Here is a 27,402-nt window from a genome sequence, read left to right on the forward strand (position 1 = left end):
CCCACTATACTCCCAACCACACCGGCTTTCTTCAGTTCCTTTGTCTTAACTGTTCCTGCTGATTAAATTAGTCCTTCCCCAATGACATCCTCAGAGAGGTCTTCCCTGACTAATAAGGTAAAGGAACCAGCAAGGCACTCTTTCACCAAACTCTATTCAATTTTCTGCACAGTATTTCTATCTAATAATTTTCCCTATTATTTACGGTAGATCTCTCACAACTACAATGTTAGCTCTATGGGAGCAAGAACCGTGTCTGCCTAATTGACTAATTATCTCACATTCAGAACAGCGTCAAGCATATAGTAAGCATGCAACCAATACTGACTGTTGAATAAATGAAACTAGTACAAAATAAGAGCTGTAAGAGTGAAGAGGAAGAAAAAAGAGATCACTCCGGCCTATGATAATCAGAAAAGGTGTAATGTGAGAAGTGGCCATCTAAGTCTTCAAAATTATTCAAGAGACAGAAATAAGGTAAAAACGTGTAAGTAACATACAAACAAAATATGCAATGTGCCAGGGAAAATTGAACAGTCCAGATACAGGAGTAATGTCTTACAGTACAGTTCTAGAAAATACAGTTTGGATTAGAGCCAAACTGCCAGTGAATGCCCTGCTAAGGACTTAGGATCTATTGAGTGGTCAATAGATGGCTACTGCAGGTGTTTGAGTAGAAAAATGGCACAATCTAAAAAGCTGTTTTAATAAGATGAATAATGGCAATGAGCAGGATGAATGTGATGAAGTATTCCAAGAGTTTCAAAGCAATGTGATCAAGAGCACTGTTTTAGGATTGGCCTTGTAAAGAATAAGGATCTACTCTCTCCCAGTAAAAGCAAGATGTGACGACATTCTAAACTACTAGGATAGGTAGAACTGAAAAGAACGTAATGATCAGGGAATTACAACAACCATCTTATAAAAGAAAGTAGCTGAGCTGGAGGGGGCCAAGGAGCCCACGTGGAGTTAAACACAAATGTGCAGTGTTCCTAAACAGATTTCTTGATGCGGGTACAGGGTGGAGAGGGGAGTGAGTAGTTTGGCTAACCCAAGACAGGGTAATTGTTGGTTGAGGGTAGATTCTGGGGAGATGTTAGAAATGCAGCAGGTAGTGCTTTTTCCCCTCACGCTCCTTCTTCCAATGCCAACGCTCAGCCGAACTCACTCTTACTTGCTTTCTGTCACCAATTTGCAGAACTAGTCTCCGGCGGTGTTGCCTTCTGGCTAATCCGAAAGTACCCCCCAGACACAGCCAATGGCTCCACTTCTCCCTCCACTTCCCCCTCCTGTCCCAACGCACGATACTAGCCCATGTCGCCCTCCGCTTGCGGGCAAACAGTCGGGGGTCCCATTACTAATCACGTCATTGCCCCCCACAGAAACGCCAAAACTCGCAAGATTGACCCGGTCTACCTCACGTCCACGTTACGGAATTCCTGGGCACAAAACTGTGCGCATGTCCGGAAGCGCTAAAATACTTAGCCTCCGACAGCGGAGTAATTAAAGGGGCAGGCTGCCACTTAAAGCAGAGCCTTACTCAAGACCCGGAATTTCTCTGCGGAGACGCCAGGACTTGCAAAGAGGAGGGGCGGGGTTTGGACGTGGGCGGGGTCTCGGGCTGGAACTAACAGGTGGGACCCTCCCTGCTCCGCTGCTGTTCCAAGTCCGGGTTGCCTCGCAGCCGGCTCAGCTGGGCGGTGCCCCGGCCGCCCAGGCGCCCCAGCCGCTCTGGCGCCCCGCTACTGGGCAGGTAAGGGATTCCCGCCGTGCGCGCCTTCTTCACAGGTCGTCCAAGATCTGTGCTCCGGCCTCCATCCCTCTGCCGCAAGGTTGTTGAGGGACGGTTTCGGAAGGAAAATGGCAAAGTGAGAAAAGTTAGAGAGGAAGTAGTTTGTGTGGGCACAGCTTGCTCCAGGCTAAAAACTTGGGTGGGTTCCCGAGGATCAAAAAGTGAATAGGACCTGGGGAGGAGCCCGGGGCGTGGAGAGGCGTCACCAAGTTCATTGTGTGGCTGTGTCAGACCTCGCGTCCTGTTTCTCAACACCCAGGCCTTGTGTTGCGGGAACCAATTTACGAAATGAATCTCTTTTCCCGAGAACCAGGAAGTAAGGCCAGCTCCGGGCAGAGATGCTCGTGGCATGGAAAGCATTCTGGGCCTCCACCAGATTCTAATTAACTTGTCACTCTCGCTTCCAAGTTTCCAGGAAATTAGAAAGTGAAGAGGGCTGTCAGGATCAGGTAAGTACATAATCAGATGGGAAAAGTATACCTGACAGCCTGGAGCAAGAGAGATAACAAAGGGATAAAAAGCAGACCCTGAGAAAGCGAGAAAATGCCATTTAAAATGGAAACAGATAGCTGTATTTGTGCTTGAAAACTTACTGCCCAAGGAGCCCTAAGAGTGGAGAATATTAAAGCCAGCCTTTCCCCTTTCTAAGGGTAATCCTTGAAGAGATCGGTCAGAAAGTTATCTCTTTTATTCTCTCAAGCTGAGCACTCATTTGAAGTTTGCTTTCTGCCTGTCCAATCCAAGCTCCTGATCCTGCGGGCCAAACTTGCACCTTAGTCTTCTCCATCCTAGTAAATGTCAGGAAACGTTCAGGCCAAAAATCTTGGTGCAATCTCCTTGCCCTTCATATCAGCACATAGGATTCTATTTGCTCTACTTCAGAAAATATACAGCATCCTAAGACTTTGCACCTTTTCTGCTACCACCCAAGCCACCAGCACCTCCCACCTGGATTGTTCGCGAACTACTTAATTGGTCATTCCCTGCCTCTCCACTCTTACTCCAATATCCTTTATTCTCAGCAGCAGCCCCAGTGTCCTTTTAAGATATGAATATAGAGTATATGTCTCCATTCTCAAAGCCTCCACTGTCTTCTCACTCAGAGGATAAACAAAATCAATACAAAGGCTATAGGCTCTAGCCTACCTCTCTCATCTAATCTGCTACTTTCCTGCTCCTTCCTCTCCAGACTTAGCATCTCCTTGCTGTTCTCAGTGGGCCCACTCCAGACCTTTATATTTAGTATTCCTTTTGTCTCCAAGCTTCTCCCACAGATATCCCAATGTCTGACTTTCCCATTTCTTCAGACCTTTAATCACATGGCACTTTTTTACTGAGGCCTACTCTGACTACCCTCTTTAAAAATGAAACCCCTTCTCTATTTTTGTCCGCACTATGTAGCATAGTATAGAGTTTATTTGCTTATTGCCTGTCTTCCTCTGTTAAAAATATAAGCCCCATGAGTTCAATTATTTTTTTCATATTTTCCTAATGTTTTATCTCTAGGAACTTAGATCAGTATCCAGCACAAAGTAGACCTTAGTCTACTTTGATTTATTTATTTTAGCATTCTGAAATATTCAATATTTCAGCCTGCTTGGGATTCTCTCTCTCTCCCTCTCTTATCTGCCTCAAAATAAATAAATAAACTTGAAAAAACTAAATTAAATTTTTAAAATCAGTCTTTCATCCAACACAACTATTTTGAGTAGCTGCTAAAGCTCAATTTGGTTGGGTCCCTGCTTAGGAAAGCACACCATCTAGAAGAGAAGGCAGACACATTAAACAATAAAATATGATAATTGTTATGCTGGAAGAGTGACTGGTGACAGTTTGGAGCAAAGGAGATGATTATCAGGGAAAGCCAATAGTGCCTTTTGCATTGAGCTTGAAGAAATCCTAGGCATTTACCTGGTTGTCCTCAAGGTGATTGGGCAGTTATTTTACTGAGCCCTAAATGAATTCACCTTCTGCTTCACCAAAAAATAACGTTGTGTGTGAATTCTCCCTCTCCCTTCAAATATGTCTGTATCCAAACCTCTGCTTCCTCTTTTCAAGATTTGGAAGAATCTTCCTTCTATTCAAGGCTACATCTTCACCTATACTCTATTCACTATCCCTTTTTGTATCTTCAACCAGGCTTAACTCTAAAAGCAAATCTTAAACCAGCAGTTTTCAGGATGTTGTTGGTGTCCCCAAGTCTCTTTCAAGAGGTTTGTAGGGTCAAAATCGCTTATGAGTAAAAGATTGATTCAGAATGCAATGAACTTTAATGAAACAAAGTTCATTGATATCGTTTAGGAAATTATCTTTTATCAAGGTTCACTATAGTGTCAAAGAGAAAAATCTACTTTGTGAAAAGGCTATTAAAATACTGTTTCCAGCTATGTGTCTGTGTCAAGTTGGATTTTCTTCATATATGTCAACCAAATCAATATATTGCAGCAGATTACATGCAAAAGCAGATATGAGAATCCAGCTGTCTTCTATTAAGTTGAACATTAAAGACATTTACAAAACTGTAAAATAATATCACACTTTTATTTATTTTGGAAAATGTATTTTTATCAAAATATATTATGTATGCTAACATGTAATATGTTCATTATTTTTAATCAGTTAATGAATAAGTAATCTTTAAAGTTCTCAGTGTCAGTTTCTAAGAAGGTAAATATTGATAGATCTAACCAACATAAACAAAAACTCTTTGGAGTCCACAGAAATTTTTAAGAGTGTAAAGGGTACCAAGACCAAATTTGAGAACTGATGCCTTCTGTCTCTGTCTCTGTGTCTCCTTCCCTTCAAACCCAGATTTCTTGGAAAATGCACTTTTATCATTCACTCACTGCTCTATAAAAACTGTTCTTAAGTCATCCAGTTTCCAAATCTAACACACCCATCAGTATTTATCAGACCTCTTTGGGTCTTTTATACCAACCTATCCCCTATTCTAGAAATCTCTGATATGCTATTGTCTTAGTTTTTTTTCTTACCTCCATGGCTAATCAATACTTTTTAAAGGTTCTTCTTTCTCTTCATTTCTTCATATTCTATATGTTCCTAATAGGCAACCTCATATTTACTTGTTGCTTCAACCAACAATTTACTTGTGAACATTTGAGAATGCCCATACACTGAGCATTCTTTACTTAAACCTCTCTCCTAAGCTCCAGACCATATATCTAGCTACTTAGTGCCAAATCCCCTAGATGGTGCCAGAGGTAGATATTTCACATTTAACATGACCATGAACACTTCATTTCCTCTATCATCTAACTGCCCAAGCCAAAAAACCAGGAATCAGCTTCTGGATTTCCCTCACTCTCCTCTCCCTCTAATATCTGATGTGTCGTTAAATTATTTCAATTTGGCCTCCTAAATCTTTGAGTCTTTTTTTCCCTCCATTCCTCAACTTTTTTCAGGCTTTCATTTCTGCTGACCTAGATTATTGCAAAGTCTTCAAACTGATCTCTTTATCTCAATATACATCCCTTCAAACTTTTTTATCCGGGAGAATCCACTTAACCAAATAAGATCTCATGACACCTTTCTTTAAAATCCTGAAATGGCTTCCTGATAACTTTTAGTAGAAAGCTTAAACTCCTTATCTTAATATCTGAGGTGCATGATGATTTGGCCCTGCCTACCTCTCCTACCTCTTCTCTTACTACTTAATGACATGCATCCCATGCTCCAGCCATAGCAAACTCCTTGCCTGAGCCTAATCCATGTTCTCCCTGCTATTCCTACTGCTTGGAATTTCCTTTTAGGTTTATCCTCATTCCTTTTCACTCATCCTTCTAATCTCCCACCCCACCTAAATCTGTCTTGATATATTTCCTTTAGACTGCTTTGGCTTGATGCTCCTTCACTGGGCATCCACACCTGCACACTGCTCTTGTAACATTTGTCATTCACTCTTTGTATCCCCTGCTGGACTGAGAAGCTTGAAAACAAAGATTTTTCTCCTCTCTGTAGCTCCCATCACTTAGTACAAAGCCTGACATGTTTGTTTTTAATTTTTTTTAAGGTTTATTTATTTTTGAGAGAGAGACAGAGAGACAGGGGAGGGGCAGAAAGAGAGTGAGACACAGAATCTGAAGCAGGCTCCAGGTTCCAAGCTGTCAGCACAGACCCTGACATGGGGCTCAAACTCACGAACCCGCGAGATCATGACCTGAGCCAAAGTTGGACCCTTAACCAACTGAGCCACCCGGGCGCCCCCAAAGCCTGACATGTTATTTGAACATATGAATATATGAAAGGATATGTCTTGTCTTTATAGAAAAGAGAATGACTCAAACAATGCATTGAGTTATAGAAGCAAGGACATATGGAATGAATTTTGGAGTAAGATACAGATTCATGTACAACTCTTCATTTACTACCTTTGTGAAGTAAAGATGTTAAAATTGTCTTCATCACTGTAAGGGTTAAGTGAAATATATGAATTACTTAGCATGGTACTAGACAACAAATTCATTCATTTCTAACATTTATCTGCAATATATACCACATGCTAGTCACTAGTTTTATATTAGTGAATGAAAGAGCATAGTCCCTGAACTCATGGAGCTTATAATCTGATGGGGGAGGCAGGTACTAAACAAATAAATACATGATTACAGTTACATTGGGCAGTGATCAAAGACAATTAGGTTGAAGGCAGATAGACCTACTTAGATGCCATGGTCAAAGAAGGCCAAAGAGAAGAGAATATAAATATAGAGGCCTAGGATCAGGGAGACATTTGCTTCTTACTCTTTTATAGCTTCTGAATTTTGTACCACGTGAATATATTTTTTACTCCAAAAAATTTACTCCAAAATTTAATTATAGTACATCTTAAAGTTAAAAATATAAGAGGATGGGGCGCCTGGGTGACTCATTCGGTTGGGCCTCCAACTTCGGCTTAGGTCATGATCTCGCAGTACGTGGGTTTGAGCCCCACGTCAGGCTCTGTGCTGACAGCATGGAGCCTGGAACCTGCTTCAGATTCTGTGTCTCCCTCTCTCTCTGCTCCTCCCCCGCACATGCTCTGTCTCTCTCTCTCTCTCAAAAATAAGTAAACATTAAAAAATTTTAAAAATATATATATATATATGGGGGGAAGCAGGAAAATAATTGACAGAAGAATATCTAAATCTCTCTGTCTTGATGAATTAGAAGGAAAGGTTGCTACTTGCTAAAAACGAGAGGCATAGAGATCAAATAAAACCACATGGAAAGAGGGTAAGGTGTGAAATAGTCACTAAGGACAATAAGCTGAGAGAAGACAAGTAATAGGATTAACAGCAGTGTTGAAGGCCCCATGGAAAAGGGATCCCCATTAATTTGTATTCATACCAGTCTGCTCAGTTACCAGGTTCTCTTAGGTATATTCAGCAATGCTGTTGTACCAGTAAAATTGTGAAATCTATCCCTGGCTGATGCTCTCCAGGGTGCAGTGGCAAAAGAAAAAGGGGAATAAGGAAATAAAGGTTTGCTCTAGAGTGTAAAGTGGTGAACCACAGGGTTTGGCTTAGTAGAGAATGAATTATGATCAGATAGGTCTGCTGGATTCAAATAATGTGGAACATTTGAAAAAGAGATATTATAGAAAAAGTTGACTATTTACCGTGTCTTTTAATGCTACTCAAATTATTTCAGTACATTTTTTTTTTTACTTCTACCAAAGAGTGGTGGTAAATGTTTCATAGTAAATAAATACTGATTGAGAAAAATATTTTAAATTAAAAAATAAATCTCTGTTATTTAATAGATTTGATTCCTGAATATATTCACAGGAATTTTTCTGAAAAAGTAAATTTTTTACTCCTTTGGATAAATTATACTTGGGAAATGTCAGTGTCAGAAAAAGATTCTTCCATTTTTTATTGATAATTATAGGTAGAGAAAGTAAGTAAGAACAGAGGACAATTAAACAAATAAACCACAATTTTAATTTCTTCTTAGGATATCGTTAGTTTACTTTGGAGTGTTCCTTTATTATGGTGTAATCAGTTGCCAACATTTCATATACTGTAGAAAAATGTGATTTATAAGCTTACAGATGTCATCACTAAAACTACTGTAAAATTTTAATGAGAATTTTCCATATTTTAGGAAGAGAAGATGAATAAACCCATAACATCTTCAACATATGTGCGCTCCCTCAATGTTGGACTAATCAGGAAGCTGTCAGATTTTATTGATCCTCAAGAAGGATGGAAGAAGTTAGCAGTAGCTATTAAAAAACCATCTGGTGATGATAGATACAATCAGTTTCACATAAGGTAACCTATAAAATTCTCTTCCTTTTTAAATTCTTACATCACAATCTAGAATGATGAATAGATGTAAATACTGTCTAATGTTGCAATTCAGAAAGTAAAACTCTCTCTCTCTTTTTCCTCTGTGTGTGTGTATGATTTTTTTATTCCTTCTCCATTATGTTAGCTTGGCTAGTATTGTGATCTTGCAAATAAGTTTTTGGGTTAGAATCAAGATTCCTACTTTTACTATAGTTTTCTGTTTAGCAAGCTGAGAACAGTTCCCTCTGCCTCACACTTGTCATTTCCAGATTGAACATAGGATATTATAAGCATCTCTAGTAAAATTCTAAGTGTATAAATCTCTACTCCATCTTACCAGTGTACTTTGGGAGTTCTTCAAATTGACATTTTAAAGTTGCTTATAAATGTACACATCTATAAACAGAATTCTTAGTTCTTAGGATTTTTCAACACTATCTTCAGATAATTTCATTCCTTGTCTACTTATCTCTGCTTGATTTAGTGTAAAATACAAGTACAGATTTTATTTTTGAAGCTGTTACTTCAGCTCAAACCTATATCAAAATCTGTCTTTCGAAGTAAGAGGAAAAGACATTAATTTATGATTTTCAGCATTAACCTAATAAAGATCCCAAAACTTTAACTTCTTAGTCCTTCTAGGAAGTGTTTCCTCATATGAAGGATAAACACTTTAAGTTACTTGAAAGAAGTTTAAGATTAAACCTTGAAAGGCAACTTTCAAAGATAGTTTACTGATACACTATTAAAACCTTCTGGGGGCGCCTGGGTGGCTCAGTCAGTTAAGCGGCCGACTTCGGCTCAGGTCATGATTTTGCGGTCAGTGAGTTCGAGCCCCGCATCGGGCTCTGTGCTGACAGCTCAGAGCCTGGAGCGTGTTTCAGATTCTGTGTCTCCCTCTCTCTGACCCTCCCCCGTTCATGCTCTGTCTCTCTCTGTCTCAAAAATAAATAAACGTTAAAAAATTAAAAAAAAAACAACAAAAAACCTTCTGGAGAATGGTTGAGGCAGTGGGGGGGGGGCGGAGAAAAAGCTCTTCTCTACAGATTAATGGTAACAAATAATTATTGAAAAAATGATAGAAAAGTTACCAATTTACAACCACCAATGAATAATTGCTTCATGCAAGACTCATCAGTGATGCTAAAACGACAAGATGAAAAGTTGTCAATGAACAAGATATGCATAAGATTTCAAAGTATTATCCACAGGTTACTTATGAATTATGAAGGGTAATGGTGCTTTTACAAAGAAAAAATCTGAAGTACACCTCCTTAACCAAGTAATCAAACTTTGGGTGACTAATAATGGTACAGACTGCATTATGTGCCCTCTGGATGTGATACAGTGGCAAGAACACATTGTCACCTATGTAGTGTTCTTACCCAACATTTTTAACCTGAATTTAATCATGAGGAAGTAGTCAGACAAATCTAGACTGTGAGACATTGTACAAGGTGTCTGGCTTCCACTGTAAAGCCTGTGCGCATACACATGTGCTCCCATGCACACACATACAGGTAAAGGGAGAGGGCAAGAACACAAGTGTGACAAAGTGTTATCAACTGGTCAATTAGTGCTTCTAGGTGAAGGGCAAATGGTTGTTCATGGTATTATTCTTTCAACTTTTATGTAGGTTTGACATTTTTCAATGTAAAAAATTTGGAGGAAAACCAGAAAAAATTGTTACATTTTTAAGTGTTAGTTTCCAAACTAATTTTTATTTTTTTTTATTTTTAATTTTTTTTTTTAACGTTTATTTATTTTTGAGACACAGAGAGACAGAGCATGAACGGGGGAGGGGCAGAGAGAGAGGGAGACACAGAATCGGAAACAGGCTCCAGGCTCCGAGCCATCAGCCCAGAGCCTGACGCAGGGCTCGAACTCACGGGCTGTGAGATCGTGACCTGAGCCGAAGTCGGACGCTTAGCCAACTGAGCCACCCAGGCGCCCCTCCAAACTAATTTTTAAAGAAATAAGAACAAAAAACTGACCTGTTTTTCCTTAATTTAACTAAAATGTAATTAAGATCAAAGGAATAATTCTCCAAGTTTATGTATAGTATTGTATTTCATTAAACAGGAGGGTTTATTGAAAATCATATGGCTGGGGGTGCCTGCAGAGCTTAACTGGTTGAGCGTCCAACTTCGGCTCAGGCTGTGATCTCATGGTTAGTGAGTTAGAGCCCCACATCGGGCTTGCTGCTGTCAGCACAGAGCCTGCTTCGAATCCTCTGTCCTCTGTGTCTGCCTTTCTCTTTTTCTCTCTCTCTCAAAAATAAACATTAAAACAAAATTTAAGGGGTGCCTGGGTGGCTCAGCTGGTTAAACGTCTGACTTCGGCTCGGGTCATGATCTCATGGTTTGTGAGTTCAAGCCCCATGTCAAGCTCTGTGCTGACAGCTAGGAGCCTGGAGGCTCCTTCGGATTCTGCGTCTCCCTCTCTCTCTCTGCCCCTCCCCAATTCGCACTCTGTCTCTCAAAAATAAATAAACATTAAAAAAAAAATTTTTTTTTAAACTCATATGGCTAGCAGAGTTATTAAGTCAGGTAGGGAAGAAATATAGCTTAGTAGGTTGAAAGCAGACCCTTATGTCAAGTGAGATCTAAATTTGGATCTCAATTTAGATACAGTTTTCTGGCTGTGTGGCTATGGGCTGGTTATTTTACCTCTTTATGCTTTGCTTTCTCATTCATAATTAGTACTACATTTGTAGTATCTTTGAGAATGAAATGAGTTTATGTGGGTGCATCCCATGGCCCACTGAGCAGATACTCAGTAAGTACTCAATATATGCTAACCTGTAGTATAATCACCTTCAGCATCTTTTTCCTTTCTGCCTATCTTCCCAGTTCTCTGTAATTCTGGCTGGTTCTTCTGCTGCCCCTTTCCTTTAATACTATAGGAGATGGTATGGGCCAGACCAGGGCATGAGGGAATAATTCCTATTTTCACGTTAAGCCTATTTACATACTAATTTTGTTTCTTTGTTGCTTGCTTTTAAGGAGATTTGAAGCATTACTTCAAACTGGAAAAAGCCCCACTTGTGAATTACTGTTTGACTGGGGTACCACAAATTGCACAGTTGGTGATCTTGTGGATCTTTTGGTCCAAAATGAGTTTTTTGCCCCAGCAAGTCTTTTGCTACCAGGTAAACTTGAGCATGAGTAGGTCATCAACAATTAGGGTGCAAAGGCAAGTGGCAGAAATGGGAACATGTCTTCTTACTTGGACTTTTTTCTCCTAGTAGATGAACTTTACATTTGAGACTCCTTTTCATTCTTTCCACCCTCCCCAACTCAAAAAGCACCCCAGACATAGGGCACTGTGGACTTGCTGCTGAGGAGAAGGAGGCCTCGTGACTGGGCCTGAGCCCACCATTCAAGTCAGGTAGTTTTGTGCCAGTAGGAAGTGTAGAAGGATGAAAATTAGTTTTGGGGTGTTTTTTGTTGGTTGGTTGGTTGGTTGGTTGGTTTTGTTTGTTTGTTTTTAGCTCTTGATTTTCTTTACCCTTAACCTCCACCCTCATGGGACTCTGTGATCATGTTATCCTTACATTGTATTCTGGTGGGTTACTGTCTAGATGCCTTCCTAATAGCCTTATTTCCCTTTGATACCATTTATACTAGCAGTTGTCACTTTTCAGTGTGCAATAGAATCCCTTGGGGTTCTTGTTAAACAGGTAGCTTCCTGGTTGTATCAGAATTCTTGACTTGGGTTAAGGTCTATGTTTTTAAACAAGCACTTCAGTGCTCTGATGTAGGTGGCTCATAGACTTTTTCAAAACATCGCCTTACCCTCTCTAATCACCTTAACCCCAAACTCACAAATTCATACTAGGTAGCTTATCATGTGTGCTGTGAGAAAATGGGGTTGACATGTGGAAACTGAAGTGATGTCAAATGAACCAAGTTCCTAGTTTAACTTTTGGACAAACACTTTTCCGTATTGAAGAACAACTTGTAACTTCATTTGGCAGATGCTGTTCCCCAAACTGTTAATACACTACCTGCTAAAGAAGCTGTAACAGTTCCGCAGAAAGAAATGCCTCTCTGTGGCAAAGACAGGACATTTGTGTTACCTGTGAAGGATCTTGAACAAAACTATATGCCCCCTGACTCCTCAAGTCCAGAAAATACAAGTTTAGCAGGCAGTGATACACGTAAGTAACATGTGCAGTGCTTTCCCCTGGCGGGTTTGTCATTAGGCCCATCACTGCTTTGAAATAAATCTCTCCTTTTGTTTGTGCACACTGGCAATAGCTCTTTGGTGGGTTTTCTTTGTTTCCCTCCTGACCTATTAAGCACCATCTTCATTGTATTAGTGTGTTATCAGTGAGTACAGTCAACAGAATATACAAACAACCATAGAAATATGAAAAAATGTATAAATATTTACATAACTTGAAAAGGTCATTTTGTAAAGAAAATAAGTGACTAGAGTTTTGGGTGGAGGACCACCAAACAGAATTGTCAAGATAAAACTTAAATTTTTAGTTTAAAATATAGCTTTACTCTCTCCTATCCTGTCTAATCCAAAGTTTAAATATTTGTGTATACATGAAATAATCAAGTTGAGAAAACACTGAAGTTATTAAAACCAATATCCTTTTTATTGAAGCACTTTTTTTTCTTATTTCATTGACATTATAGGTTTTCACAGCTTTTCATTTTATGAATTGAAGAATGTCACAAATAACTTTGATGAAAGGCCCATTTCTGTCGGTGGCAACAAGATGGGAGAGGGCGGGTTTGGAGTTGTGTATAAAGGCTGCGTGAACAACAAAACTGTAGCAGTGAAGAAGCTTGCAGCAGTAAGTTACATGTTTAGGAGTAAAAAGAATTAAAGGAAAAAGTTGCTTCCTAGGGTGCTCTATCTTAAGCTTTAAATTAGTCCTTAGGAAATACATTATTTCAGAGCATATTTTCTTTAAACATCTTCTAAGCTGGTGGTTCTGAACACTTAAAATTTTGTTGAAAGCTATGGATCCTGTCCCTACAAAAATGTAGTTATGGGCATACACATATAATTGTATATATAATTTTGGAAGAATCACAAAATAAAGTTGAGAAGCCCTGTTCTACATAGTGCTTTTATGCATAATCAGGATTAAAATGGGAAGACACTAAGAGAATTTTGTAAAAATAACTTTCTTATGTTACTGTTCTCATTTAAAAATGAAGTTTAAAAATTACACAATAAGAAAAAAGATTGAAAAAATTCTTGTCTAGATCCCTCATTCCCATTGCTACTAGAGTGTTCAGCATGTAGTTGATTTGTTATATTATAAATCTGTTATTATGTTTTAGAAATATCCATATAATACATATTTATATGATAAAAATAGTCACCCATTGTCATATACAGTACAAATACTTTTGCAGGTTTTGTTGTTCTTTTTGCCTTCAAATTTGCTTATGTTTTCTGACAGCAAATTTTTTCTTCAGAATGTTTATACAGTGAAGTCTCACATTATTTCATTTTGTTCTTACAGTAACTGAGACTTATATGGTTATATGGTTTTTAAGGTTTTTTTCCTTCTGCTAACTAGCCATAGGACCTTGAACAAATCAGTAATATTTCCAGTTCTCGGGTATTCTACAGAAGGGAGAGAATAATGCCTTACTATTTTAAAGAAAACAAGATCAGCCAGGCAATCGCTTGTGCCTCCTTCTAGCTTTAGGAGCCTTAAGGTTATCATGTTGTATTATATTACATATTATTTTTTCAGATGGTTGAGATTAGTACTGAAGAACTGAAACAGCAGTTTGATCAAGAAATAGAAGTTATGGCAAAGTAAGTTAATTTGACAGTGTGGTATAATGGAAAAGAGCAGGACAAGAAGCAGGGGGCCTGGTTTCTTACCCAGAGTATGCCATGAACTAGTGATATTTTCAGATATGTAAAATTAAAATAAAGGGTTCAGATTAGAGGAATTGAAAGAATTTCGACTATAATTCTGTGACTGCATATGCCTATATGCCTGTAGATAAAACAGCAGTTATTATTTTAAATCATAGCAAAGTTACAAAGGGTTTCAAATATCTTCCATTATCCTCTGCTGCTCCCAAAATTCATGACAGATAAATTATAGAGATACAAAAAAAAAAAAAAAATTATAGAATAATAGGCCCTTAGATATCTTAACAACCCTAAACCAGGAAAAAGTTATATGCCAGAATGCTTAGAAAACTTTGACCCAGTATGCTTGAAAATTGTTGGGTGTCTCCAGGAAGAATAAGGGAAACAAATCAGGAAATTATTCTAATAATTGTAGTGCAGTGTATTTTATGTGTGTGGCCTCATTTAATCCTCATAAAGGTTATTGTAACCTCCCTACCTTTTTTTTTCTTTGAGATTTAGAAACATTAAGTAACTTGCCCGAGGCCACATAGCCAGCAAAAATCAGATCTGCCTTTCATATTCAGATCTGATTCCAGAGCTTGACCTTTTTTCTTTTTACTTTTTTTAAATGTATTTTTTTAATATTGAAATGTAATTGACATACAGCGTTCTATTAGTTTCAGGTGTACAACATACCGATTCGGCAGTTCTCTACATTACTCAGTGCTCACCACCATAAGTGTAGTCACCCTCAGTCACTATACAATTCTAGTGAGATTTACCAGTTTACACTCAGTTACACCCATTGCTATAAATTACCGATTCTAGTTGCTTAACCCCTAGAAAGAAAGAACAGACTGGAATTAATTCAGTGACAGTAAAAATAATGCATACTGATTTAAAAAAAAAACAAAAAACCTCTTTCAGGATTTTGTTCCCCCTACTCTTAACACCGACTCTCCAATCCTAAAAGTAATTTGTCCAAAGTAGATAATCTACGAAATATGGGAATATATATTTACAGTAATAAAAATCATCCCTTAAATATATCACTCAGATATAACCATGACTAATATTTTGATGTACTTGCCTCATGATGTGTGTATACAATTTTCCCATGTCATTAAAAATAATTTTAAAACATTTTGTTATCATACATTAATTTCAAGGTATTATATGTTAATTATTTGGCATATATGATGATTATGTTTTATTTAATCATTACCCTACTAGGTTAATTTCTAATTTTCAACATTACAAATTAAAACTCCATTAAATCTTGTTGTACATAAATCTTTAAATGCAGCTCTGCATATTTCATCAGGCAGAGTCCTAGAAGAATTACTCATTCAGAATTCATGAGCTTCTTAAAAACTTTTCAAGTACATGTCCAAATGGCTTTATAAATAGTGATTTATACTCCTGCCAGCAATGTTTTACAATGTCAAATTTCACCTTTACCTCACCACCGTTGAATATTATCACTGTTTTTTAACAAGTACCAATTTTTGGATCTTACTAGCAAAATAACCCTGGCCAAGTTTCTTAACTGTCTATTCATTAGTTTTTTCATCTATAAAATGGGATAATAGTGTTTACTTCATTAAGTTATTGTGAGAATTCAATAAAACAAAGCAGGTAAATCATTTACTGCAGTGCCTTGTATAAAGTCATCAAATGTTGCCAACTCATTTTAAAAATGTGCCAGTTTTGTGGAAAATAGAGTACTTACTGTTTTAATTTGTACTTCTTAAAATATTTATGAGGACAGACTGATTTCAAATTAAAGTCTGATTTGAAATAATGAAATGTCAGAATTTTAGATGATATTGAATCAAAATGAGTAAGCACGTGGATGGAATGTTATCATGTTCTAAGTATATTTCTAGGCTCTCATGTATTTGCTCATTCAATTCTCAGAGCATCCGTGTTACATAATCGGTATTACTATCCACATCTGGTAAAGTTGCTGAAGTTCAGTGAGGTTGTTAACCTGTTAACTGTTAATTTGGCCTATAGGTCAAATATCCAGAGGGTGGCGAAGCTAGGCTTTAAACTTAGGACTTTGCCCACTTTTCTTTCTACTTTGCCTTGGAAACCTAAGGTTTTGTTATGTTTCAGCTCTCTTTAGTTTTATTCAAGTATATAAAGAAATTCAAATTAGGTTATAAATAACGTATCATTAAAGATCAGAAATGTGTAAATTAGATGTGGTTAGAGATCACACGTCTATGAATCAGTGCTTTGGATATGTTAAAAAGTTCTTGAAAAGATTGTCATACCAGTTTCAGCAGACTTGTTGAAATCTTGCCTGTACTATCATTGAAAATTGTGCTACGCAAAGGTAAATATCAACCCAAGTCCTTAACCAAACTGTCACAAGTTCCAAAGTTCTAAAGTATTGAGCTTTTACTATAAAATGGAAAAAGGGGTTGCTTCTAATGTTGATCAGTATTGTCTGAAAGAACTGTTTGCAGAAAATTATAAGCGGTTGTAATAAATATACATACTATAAACATACATATTATAATATAATGATACATAGCATATCAATATTTTCTTACTCCTTTTTTTCTGTTAAAGTTCCAAATTGAATAACCTTCAACCTACAGCTGAATGTATGTATGTATCATAATAATTTTGAGTGCAAAATTATTTGTCGTAGGTGTCAACATGAAAACTTAGTAGAATTACTTGGTTTCTCAAGTGATGGAGATGACCTCTGCTTAGTGTATGTTTACATGCCCAATGGGTCATTGCTGGACAGGCTGTCCTGCTTGGTAAGATATTTGTTCATCATATTGCTTGGCTTTCTGTTTATGTGTTGGAATATGAATATTCACTTTCTGACAAGGTTATTTGAACCACATTAATCTTAATATTTTTCTTGTTCTTTGAAAATTATACAGCTGATAGGTAAACAACTGGGATTGCCATTCTATTAGGTAATAATCTTAAACATAAAATTATCAGTCAAGACTAGTCTTTGAAGATGCTCTTATATATTTTTATTGTCAAATAAGAATTGGTAACTCCGGTTTGATCTTATTTAGAGATTATTTTTGAACAGTTTTTAAAAATTGCAATTCTAAATCTGGGTGATATGATATCATTTTCAGCAGTTGCTGAGAAAGTTGTTCTTTTTTTTAATGGGTTGGTTTCTTACTTTATAAGGATGATACTCCACCACTTTCTTGGCATATGAGATGCAAGATTGCTCAGGGTGCAGCTACTGGCATCAGTTTTTTACATGAAAACCATCATATTCATAGAGACATTAAAAGGTAAATGCTACTCTTAAAAAGCTTTTGGAGAACCATCTTTAAAAAATAACTTGCTCTAGGGGCGCCTGGGTGGCTCAGTTGGTTGAGTGTCCGACTTCAGCTCAGGTCATGATCTCGCGGTCTCTGAGTTCAAGCCTCGGGTCAGGCTCTGTGCTGACAGCTCGGAGCCTGGAGCCTGCTTCCCATTCTGTGTCTCTCTCTCTCTCTCTCTCTCTCTCTCTCTGCCCCTCCCCTGGTCATGCTCTGTCCCTCTCTCTCTGTCAAATATAAACATTTAAAAAAAATTTTTTTAAAGAATAACTTGCTCTCACTCTTTCAATTCATAATTATATGCATGTCTTAACTTATGGCACCCCATGAAAGGTCTTCTCATTAAGATGTTCTATAATTTCCGGGGCGCCTGGGTGGCTCAGTCGGTTGAGCGTCCGACTTCAGCTCAGGTCACGATCTCGCGGTCAGCGAGTTCGAGCCCCGCATCGGGCTCTGGGCTGATGGCTCAGAGCCTGGAGCCTGCTTCCGATTCTGTGTCTCCCTCTCTCTCTGACCCTCCCCCGTTCATGCTGTGTCTCTCTCTGTCTCAAAAATAAATAAACGTTAAAAAAAAAAATTAAAAAAAAAAAAAGGTGTTCTATAATTTCCTTTATTACAAACCCAGTGATCTATTTTTAGTGCTCATCCTACATGGCCTTTCTTTTTTTTTTAATAGCATGGCATTTTGTTTTTCTTGACCACTTTTACCTTGTCAAAATTATTTTCGAGGTCACCATTATTTTCTGAATCACTTTCATCCTCCATGGGTGCATTTCAGGTCTCTTTCTTCTTACATAAGTAACAAATATTAATTGAGCACCTACCATATGGTAGGCACTGAAGATAATATATTTAGCAAAAGTAGCACTTGTTGCATTTGACATCAGACGAATGATCACAAGATCATAAAAAACTTTAGTGTACAGTATACAGTATTTAATATAAATATTAGTATAAAGAAGTGTTCTCTGAGGATGTGATATTTTAGCAGAGATCCAAAGAATGAGTGGGAAATAAGTGGGCTCAAGTTGAGGGTGGCTAAAGAAGGTAGGGAAAACAGCATTCTGCATTTGTGAAACCAATGTTGAGAGGGAGCATGCGGTCATGATGAATTAATTACAGGAAGTGAAATGAACACAGTTATAACTGAAGTGCAGAAATAGTAGGAATGATATATACAAGATGAATTTATAGAAATCAGCAAGGAGCTAAACCCTGTAGGATTTAATAGACTAACGTAAGGACTTTACTTTTATCATCAAATAACCAGATGCCGTTGAAGAATTATAAGTAGGGATGTGGCCTCATGTTTAAGTTTTGAGAAGGTCACTTTGACTCTCAGTGTAGAGAACAGTTTGTAAGAAGGGAGAGTTAGGCTTTCACAGAAGTCTTGGTGATAGCTGTTCATATCAAAAGAAGTGAGCAGATTTGAGAGATTTAAGATAGCAGGACCTGCTCATATCTTGGCTGCAGAGGGGTCAGGAAGAGGGACATGTCAGGAATGACTCCTGGATTTATAGCTTCCTGAATTGCATTCTGGGATGTGTGGAAGAGGACCAGGTTGAGGGTTGAGAATATGAATTCTCTTTTGTACACGTTATGTTTAAGATTCTCTTAAGATATAGAAGTAGAGGGGCGCCTGGGTGGCGCAGTCGGTTAAGCGTCCGACTTCAGCCAGGTCACGATCTCGCGGTCCGTGAGTTCGAGCCCCGCGTCAGGCTCTGGGCTGATGGCTCAGAGCCTGGAGCCTGTTTCCGATTCTGTGTCTCCCTCTCTCTCTGCCCCTCCCCCGTTCATGCTCTGTCTCTCTCTGTCCCAAAAAAAAAAAAAAAAAAAAAGTTGAAAAAAAAATTAAAAAAAAAAAAGATATAGAAGTAGAGATGTTAAATAGACAATGTGATATACAGATTTGGACCTGAAAGAAGTCTGAGCTGAGGACATTAAATTTGTGCATTACTTGCATGTAGGAGATAATTGAAGACCTGTCATATGATTGTATTCACTTAAGGAGAGATAGAGATTAAGAAAAGGTCCCAAGATTTAGTCCTAAGGAACTTTAAGACTTAATGGCCAACTAGAAGAGCATGATCCCTAAGGAATCTAAGAAAATAGGCATAGAAAGGTAAGATGAGAACCAGGAAAGTGTGGTATCCGTGAAAATAAGGAAAGAGAGCATTTCCTAAGAAGTATTAGTCAAAAATATCAGTTGCTTTCTGGAAGTGAGGATGAGGATTAAAAATAACCATTTGAGGGGCACCTGGGTGGCGCAGTCGGTTAAGCGTCCGACTTCAGCCAGGTCACGATCTCGCGGTCCGGGAGTTCGAGCCCCGCGTCGGGCTCTGGGCTGATGGCTCAGAGCCTGGAGCCTGTTTCCGATTCTGTGTCTCCCTCTCTCTCTGCCCCTCCCCCGTTCATGCTCTGTCTCTCTCTGTCCCAAAAATAAATAAACGTTGAAAAAAAAAATTTTTTTTTTAAAAATAACCATTTGATTAGTGCCCTGAAGGTCATTAGTATCTTTACAGAGCTCTGTTTCCACACGTAGCAATTGGGCAGAATTCAGCTTGTAGTTGAGGAGAGAGAAAGCTGGAGAACTGAGATGTGAGTGTAGACAAGTCTTTTAAGACATTTGGATAGTGAAGAATGATCACTGAAAATAATATGTCACTCAGGAAACCTTTTTTTTTAGATGGTGAAGACTAAAGCATGCTTTTATGCCTATGGGAAGAGGGAGATGATAAAGTAGAAGAAAGAAGAAGATAATTTATAGAGTAAGGTTCCTGAGAATTTAGGATGGAGTCCAGATAGAGGGATCAAGCTTGGATGACGGGACAGGCACTCTCTCTCATCCCTTCCATATTGGTGCATTTCCTCATGTTCTCACCTCCTGTCTCTTCTGTTCTCACAACGTATTCTTGCTGACTGACATTATATTGACTTCACCTACTATCTATTTGTGGGTGACTCTATCATCATCCGTATCATCAGCCTCCAATCCTATATTTTCAGTATCTCCAGGCCAAAAATACCTCACCTGGATGTCCCACAGCAGCCTCCAAGTTAACATGTCAGAAATCAAATTCATTTTCTCTTCCAAACCAATCTTCCTCCTATATTCTCTTCCTGATTAAATGAAGTCACTATTCATCCTGTCTCCCAGCTAGTCTTTCTCATTCCTCGTATCAGACTAATTACAAAGTTCCTTTGAACATGCCTCAAACTTTTCAGCTCCTTTTCACCCACGGTGTTCTTTCTTTATCTAGACTCTATCTCTTATTTTATTACAAGCTTTCATGGTCAGCCTTTAACCAGTCTGTACCAGTTCTCTTCCATTCACTACTACATTGGGCAGGTAGTGTTCCTAAAAATCAGGTGTAATAGCACTAATTCATTACTAGGAAACTTTCACTGGTGTCCTGCTATCACAGAATGAAGTTCATATTCTCTCCATGTTCCATGGGCACCAGCTTCTTGAAATTGATCACATGCTTTTGTTTTCATCACTATGTACGTGTTGCTCCATTTGCCAAAATACCTTTTCCCCTCATTTAACCATCACCTTCTAACAATCCTTTAAGCACACATTTACCCTGTCTTTAGAATTTTCTCCAGTTCTTCCAGGCATTTAGTTGTTCTCTCAGCATTTTGTACATAACATCACCATTGTGGAATATTTTTTGGATTTTTAAAATTAGGTATATACCTTTGTCACGGACAAGATTTGAAAACTCCCCCTCTATGCAGCACTGAGATCAAATACTATTATACATAGCAAGTCCTTAATAAAGTTTTATTGAATGTGAGTATGTGTGTATGAGTGAATGTGTGTAATGAATGAATGAAGACCTTTTAGCCATGTTCTTTCCTCTTTGAAAGTTATCAGATAGTACAAAAAAAGAGAGAGAGGGAGAGAATAATACCTGAACCTAATATAATACTTCATGTTAACTATACTGGAATTAAAATTAAAAACTTAAAAAAAAAGAATAAAGAGATGAATAATTAAGATACTTTGTTTGGAAATTTGTTCTTAAATGAGTTAGGAAATGTTAGGAAAGGAATTTAAGACTGGAGCTTTAGGAAACCGAGGGATATTTTCCCAAAATAAATTATTTGTGAAACAATGAAATTATCTCTCACTAATGTGGACAGTTTTATTTCATTTATATTCTTCTAAAATTTTTCCTCAAGAAACAAAAAGGGAAAAGAAGACAATTATTTCTCTTTAGCTTCAATCTGAAGTCTAGATTTGTTTACACGAATTTCAGGCTTTTATGATGTGTATTATAAAATAGTCTACTCTGTAAATATGTACGTATGTGACTGTTTGACTTGCTTGAAAAGAAAAATATTATTTTCTTCAAACTTTACTTTATTTCAGTGCAAATATCTTACTAGATGAAGACTTTACAGCCAAAATATCAGACTTTGGGCTTGCACGGGCTTCTGAGAAGTTTGCCCAAACAGTCATGACTAGCAGAATTGTGGGAACAACAGCTTATATGGCACCTGAGGCTTTACGAGGAGAAATAACAGCCAAATCTGACATATACAGCTTTGGTGTGGTAAGTTTCACATATATAATTCATAACAATAATCATTCTGGCTATAACTGTGAAGTTGAAGTAGAATATTTTGAACACACCTGTCTTTCTTAGCTCTCTTATGTAAGTATGTATATTGTTTACTTTAACCTTTAGTTAAATGAGAAAGTCATAAAACCTTCTCCAAATTTGTAAACTTTTAAATTGGTTTCTGAAGTTACTGTAAGAAATGACTTTTTTAGCACACTATCCTCACAAATTAGTATGAAGCTTAAATTAGTGCATAAAGCAAATCATATACAGCATGTATTTTACTGTCAGTTTTTAAATGAAATATTTTTTAACAGATGTACACTTTGGCATTTTCTGATCTACTGGTCTGTTCCTAATAACCTTTAATATGGAGTGAGTGGAAATGGTTGGAGAAGTTAGGTGCTACTTCATCTTATTTTTGCGCGTATGTTTCCTATATGGAAATTTAACTTCATAGCACTGTGTTGTTAAGGCACAGAGTTGTAGGATAGGCCTAAACTTTAGAAAATAATATTCTAAAAGCCAGAGACAATTATTCTTGTGAAGAATCCCCTGCAAGACAGGGGACAGAATGTCTAGAATACATAGTGAGTGGAGCTGATTGTTTAGTAAGTTGACAATCGAAAAGTACTGCTTGTGGGGATTGCTGGAACCCAAGGTTTCTGTGAGGGAATGATGGTGAGAAATGACCACAGCTCATGTCCTTTCTGCTTTAATGCCTGAAAGGCATAATGCAATCCATATTTATAATCAAGATCCATATTCTGTCTAGTTTCTATATGTTGTCTTGAGTGTTACAGTAATGGATCTTTTTTTGTCTTCATAGGTTTTATTAGAAATAATAACTGGACTTCCAGCTGTAGATGAATACCGTGAACCTCAGTTATTGGTAATTGAAAGACTCATTTTTTCCAGTCCTTTTCTTTTGCATTTATAATCTAAATTTGTATGGGTAAGTTTGGCATCTAGATATGTCACTTTCTATTGGAAATTTTTCCATTGGCAATTACCCAGTGGCATATGGAAAAAGCATAACAGACTTCTAATCTCAGCTCTGCCATGAAGGATTTGTGAAGCTTGGTAAAGTCACTTATATATTCTATGTTCTGGTTTCTTTGTGGGTAATATCAGAATAGAACTATATAATCTTTTAGGTCTTCTCTAGTATTTTGTTGTTGTTGTTGTTACTTTCAGGATGATTACTAACAGACTATTCAGCTCAGAGAGAAAAAACAATATTGCTTCCTTTCACATTTGTATCAGAATAGAATTACTGGTAAAATTTGCTATCTATTTCTATTATGGAGTATTTTATTTTTATTTTATTTATTTGTTTATTTTTTATTTGAGGGAGAGAGAGCAAGAAAGTGTGAATTGGAGTGAGGGGCAGTGGGAGAGAGAGAGAGGGAGGGAGAGAGAGAGGGAGAATCTTAAACAGGCACAACACTCAACACAGAGCCCAATGTGGGGCTCAATCCCACGACCCTGGGATCATGACTTGAGCCAAAATCAAGAGTCGGACGCTCAACCAACTGAGCCACCTAGGCACCGCTATGAAGTATTTTAATTATAAAATTATGATAGAAAACATTACCTGTGTATTATATTCGGCATTCGTTGGCAATTACATAAATAGACTAACTGAATGCTAAAGTTATGAGAAAATTATGCCTTGCCCCTTTTTTCCCCCATATAGTAAATTTTAAGAAGTTAGAGAGTCTTTTTATAAAATTAAATATTTACAAAAATCTTTTGTAAACTAAAGATTACAGAAATACTATCATGTATAAGCTTTTCTTAAAATTAAATATCTACGCTGACTTTCTTCTAATTTATGTGTTCTAATGAGACAAACCAGTGTGAAAAATTCAGATAATACATGAATAACAGATTATTTCCCTATGGAGATTAGAAAGTCAAAAGCTATGTTTGCTCAAGAGTTTGATGTCATACTCTTTTAAGAAAAGCCATAAGGGGCGCCTGGGTGGCGCAGTCGGTTAAGCATCCGACTTCAGCCAGGTCACGATCTCGCGGTCCGTGAGTTCGAGCCCCACGTCAGGCTCTGGGCTGATGGCTCGGAGCCTGGAGCCTGTTTCCGATTCTGTGTCTCCCTCTCTCTCTGCCCCTCGCCCGTTCATGCTCTGTCTCTCTCTGTCCCAAAAATAAATAAACGTTGAAAAAAAAAATTTAAAAAAAAAAAAAAAAAAGAAAAGCCGTAAGTATGATATCTATATATTATAATATTGTTACTGGTGTCCCTTAACAAAAAGTACATTATAAAGCTTTCCATGGTTTCCCGGATATGTACTATTCCAGTATTATATATTATATAACATTTCGCATTAAGGTATATTTACAGAACATAATATTATTGTGAAAAGTTATTATTTGTATAATATATATTTATATTATTATATTATCTACATAATAATTATATCTTCTATATAATATATAGCTATATATAGCTATATATATGTTATTATAGTGTATGTACATTACTTACTGTGTGTTGGACATCAGGAAGGAAGCCTCAGCTGCAGATACAATGTTTTGGAACCATTAGTGTCCAAGTGTAGATAAAGCTTTGGGTGTGGATGGGATTATACAGAGAAAGTGCATAAATTAAAAATACAGGGGTGCCTGGGTGACTCAATGGGTTAAGTGTGCGACTTCAGCCCAGGTCATGATATGAGCTTCGTGGGTTTGAGCCCTTCATCAGGCTCTGTGCTGACAGCTCAGAGCCTGGAGCCTGCTTCAGATTCTGTGTCTCCCTCTCTCTCTGCCCCTCCCCTGCTTGTACTTTGTCTCTCTGTCTCCCAAAAATAAATAAACATTAAAAAAAAATTTTTTTTTAAAAACAGTACAGTTGGGGTGCCTGTGTGGCTCAGTTGGTTAAGCATCTGACTTCAGCTCAGGTCATAATCTCATTGTTCATGGGTTCAAGCCCCACGTCGGGCTCTGTACTGACAGCTCAGAGCCTGGAGCCTGCTTCGGATTTTGTGTCTCCCTCTGTCTTTGCCCCTCCCCCACTAGTGCTCTGTCTCTGTCTCTCAAAAATAAATAAATGTTTAAAAATTAAAAATAAATAAATAAAAATACAAGACAGTTAAAAAAAAACTAAAAGAACTCTCCTTTTTTTTTTTTTTTTTACTGTGTAATTTATACTTTTTAAGCAAAGCCTACCTGTCTAAAAGCCTAAATCCTTTTCCCTCAGACTTTTTCTCCTTTAATATATTATGAAAGACTCAAACCTTTGGTTTGAGTAAGGATGAAATACAGAAAAACACACAATCCATCTCAGTCCTAACCTTTATGCATGATCATATAATAATGAAAATCATAAAACTTCAGGGAAGATTATACCCTTTTACTTACTCTTAAGGTGTGCATGCAAGATGACCATAAAGTAGTAAGATTTTATTACAAATACAACCAAAAGGGAGTGAGTGAGCCTTGAAAGAACCTTTACATCACTAGATTCTGCCATCACCCAAATGCTTTCAAAATTCTTTTTTTTTTTTTAATGTGTATTTATTTATTTATTTTGAGAGAGAGAGATGGAGAGGGGCAGAGAGAGAGAAGGAGAGAATCCCAATCAGGCTCCACACTGTCAGCACAGAGCCCAATACAGGGCTCAAACCCATAAACCATGAGATCATGAACTAAGCCGAAACCAAGAGTCAGAAGCTTAACTGAGCCACCCAGGCGCCCCTTAAAATTCTTCTGGAAGAGTTTCTGGAGGGTTTACAACTGACCTCACATAAGTAGTCTTTTCCATGATAATAGTTTCCTAGGGCTGCTGTAAGAAATTGAGACATAAAATAACAGAAATTTATTCTTTCATAGTTCTGAAAGCAAGAAATCTGAAATCAAGGGGCTGTCAGGGCCATATTCCCTCTGGAGGCTCCAGAGGAGATTCTTGCCCCTTGCCCCTTCCAGCTTCTAGTGGCTGCTGGCATTCCTTGACTTGAGGCCACATCATTCATTTCTGCCTCTGTGGTCACACTGTCTTCTCTGTGTCTGTTTTCTTCTCTTCTCTGTCTCTTCTACAGATGCTCATCATTGGATTTAGGGCCCACGTGGATAACCTAGGATGATCTCATCTCAAGATGCTTAATGACATCTGCAAAGACCTTTTCTTCAAATAAAGTCATAAGCATAGATTCTGGGAATTAGGACTTGGACATACTGTTTTCAGGGCCATCACTTGACCCACTACATCATCCTAGTTCTATGTCTCTCTCCCTATACAGTACTTTTTTATCATGGCCCTGTCCCCTTTTTCCTTCTACCTCTTTATCTTTGATTCAATAATTTGAGTACCTATAGACAAGTGTGCCTGTCCAGGGAGGAGGATTTTGGGTCCAGAAATTGGAACTGCATTATCAGGAGCACATCAAGAAGCAAATCACCTTGGGCTAGCAGCCTAGTAAATGCTGCCAATGGGAACATGAGCGCAATTAGCTCAGCAACAGAATACAAAAATTAGAAGGCAAATGGCCGAAAGTATCTAAAAGGTATGTATGTACCTAGGTATGAATAGATGTATAAATAGACAAATAGGGTTTCTCCTGTATGTCTTTAATTCTTAGTAAGGTTATAAAAATAGACAGTAAAATAAGAGTACATGTTGTTATGAAGTAGATGAAATAAATCCATTTACATTCTGATTTCTCTCACTTTTCTTTGAAACTCCTACTAAAGTTTTAACATTTGTTTTAAAGCTAGATATTAAAGAAGAAATCGAAGATGAAGAAAAGACAATTGAAGATTATATTGATACGAAGATGAATGACATTGATCCCATTTCCATTGAAACCATGTATTCTGTTGCCAGTCAATGCTTGCATGAAAAGAAAAATAAGAGACCAGATATTAAGAAGGTACTGGTTTTTTATATTTATTGAAAAAGTGAAGAAGGTAGGGTTCATCTTTTTTTCCTAAGTGTACATTTCAAACCAACTCTTTAATGCATTTTTTTTGTTGTTTTTTTTCTGTCTTTATGAAAGGTTCAACAGCTGCTGCAAGAAATGACAGTTTCTTGAAACTTCACTGGAAGACTCTTGGTTTTTTATATACAGCTACGTAAAACAGTTTTTAAACTAAATTTTTGTTATAAACATTCTTTTTTACCTTTAACAAGGCAGCATGGAGCATGGAACCCCCAACATATATGTAGAACAACAAAAGTAGAGCCACTGTATCGACCCTAATCCCTGGCTTTTTAGTGTCACCCTCAGTTCTTGAGTAATCCCCAAGACCTCGCCTTAGAACCTCACCAAACATGGTTTGAAAACTAGAATTAGCAACAAAGGGGACTGGACTATAGGGTGAAAAGACCCGAAGCTGAAGCCCCAACTCCACTACTAATTTGCCGTAGAGCTTTGGACAATCCTTTAACAGCTTTGAGCCTTTGTTTTTTCACTGGTAACATTAGGCTAATTATCTACTGTGCTTCTCTGACAGGTAGTCATGGAAATCCAATGATGCAGACTATGTACAAGCACTTTGTAACATGTAAAGTGATGTAAAATTTAAAGTTTATGTAGATGTTTATACAATCCAATTACAGTCGTTTGTTTATA

At 37.5% G+C, this 27,402-nt stretch overlaps 1 protein-coding gene across 3 annotated transcripts; it reads left to right on the plus strand.

Moving 5' to 3' along the window:
* The first annotated feature begins 1,648 nt into the window (after nt 1–1,648).
* IRAK4 (interleukin 1 receptor associated kinase 4) lies at nt 1,649–27,402 on the plus strand. 3 transcript variants are annotated; one of them, XM_047065374.1, is made up of 12 exons: nt 1,649–1,753; nt 7,898–8,067; nt 11,091–11,236; nt 12,065–12,247; nt 12,738–12,898; nt 13,817–13,881; nt 16,595–16,709; nt 17,104–17,213; nt 21,622–21,805; nt 22,644–22,706; nt 26,542–26,700; nt 26,827–27,402. In XM_047065374.1, exons 2-12 carry the CDS (start codon nt 7,907–7,909, stop codon nt 26,860–26,862), a joined length of 1,383 nt encoding a protein of 460 aa, XP_046921330.1. In that variant the 5' UTR covers nt 1,649–1,753; nt 7,898–7,906; the 3' UTR covers nt 26,863–27,402. The 3 variants fall into 3 exon arrangements, with proteins under 3 accessions (XP_046921330.1, XP_046921331.1, XP_046921332.1); XM_047065375.1 differs by lacking the exon at nt 26,827–27,402 and having other exon boundaries at nt 26,546–26,694; XM_047065376.1 differs by lacking the exons at nt 26,542–26,700; nt 26,827–27,402 and adding an exon at nt 25,870–25,989.

The sequence above is a fragment of the Lynx rufus genome, unplaced genomic scaffold, assembly GCF_022079265.1.
Source record: "Lynx rufus isolate CCGP_SWC_20201006 ecotype Redwood Valley unplaced genomic scaffold, mLynRuf1.p SCAF_7, whole genome shotgun sequence".
NCBI classification, from domain to species: Eukaryota; Metazoa; Chordata; class Mammalia; order Carnivora; family Felidae; genus Lynx; species Lynx rufus.

Excerpts from the sequence above, each read along its gene's own strand:
- IRAK4 (XM_047065374.1), top strand. The coding sequence starts at position 7,907 with ATGAATAAACCCATAACATCTTCAACATATGTGCGCTCCCTCAATGTT. Across the intron at positions 12,248-12,737 it reads TTTAGCAGGCAGTGATACAC|GTTTTCACAGCTTTTCATTT; the intron begins GTAAGTAACATG and ends TTGACATTATAG. Across the intron at positions 13,882-16,594 it reads GAAATAGAAGTTATGGCAAA|GTGTCAACATGAAAACTTAG; the intron begins GTAAGTTAATTT and ends TATTTGTCGTAG.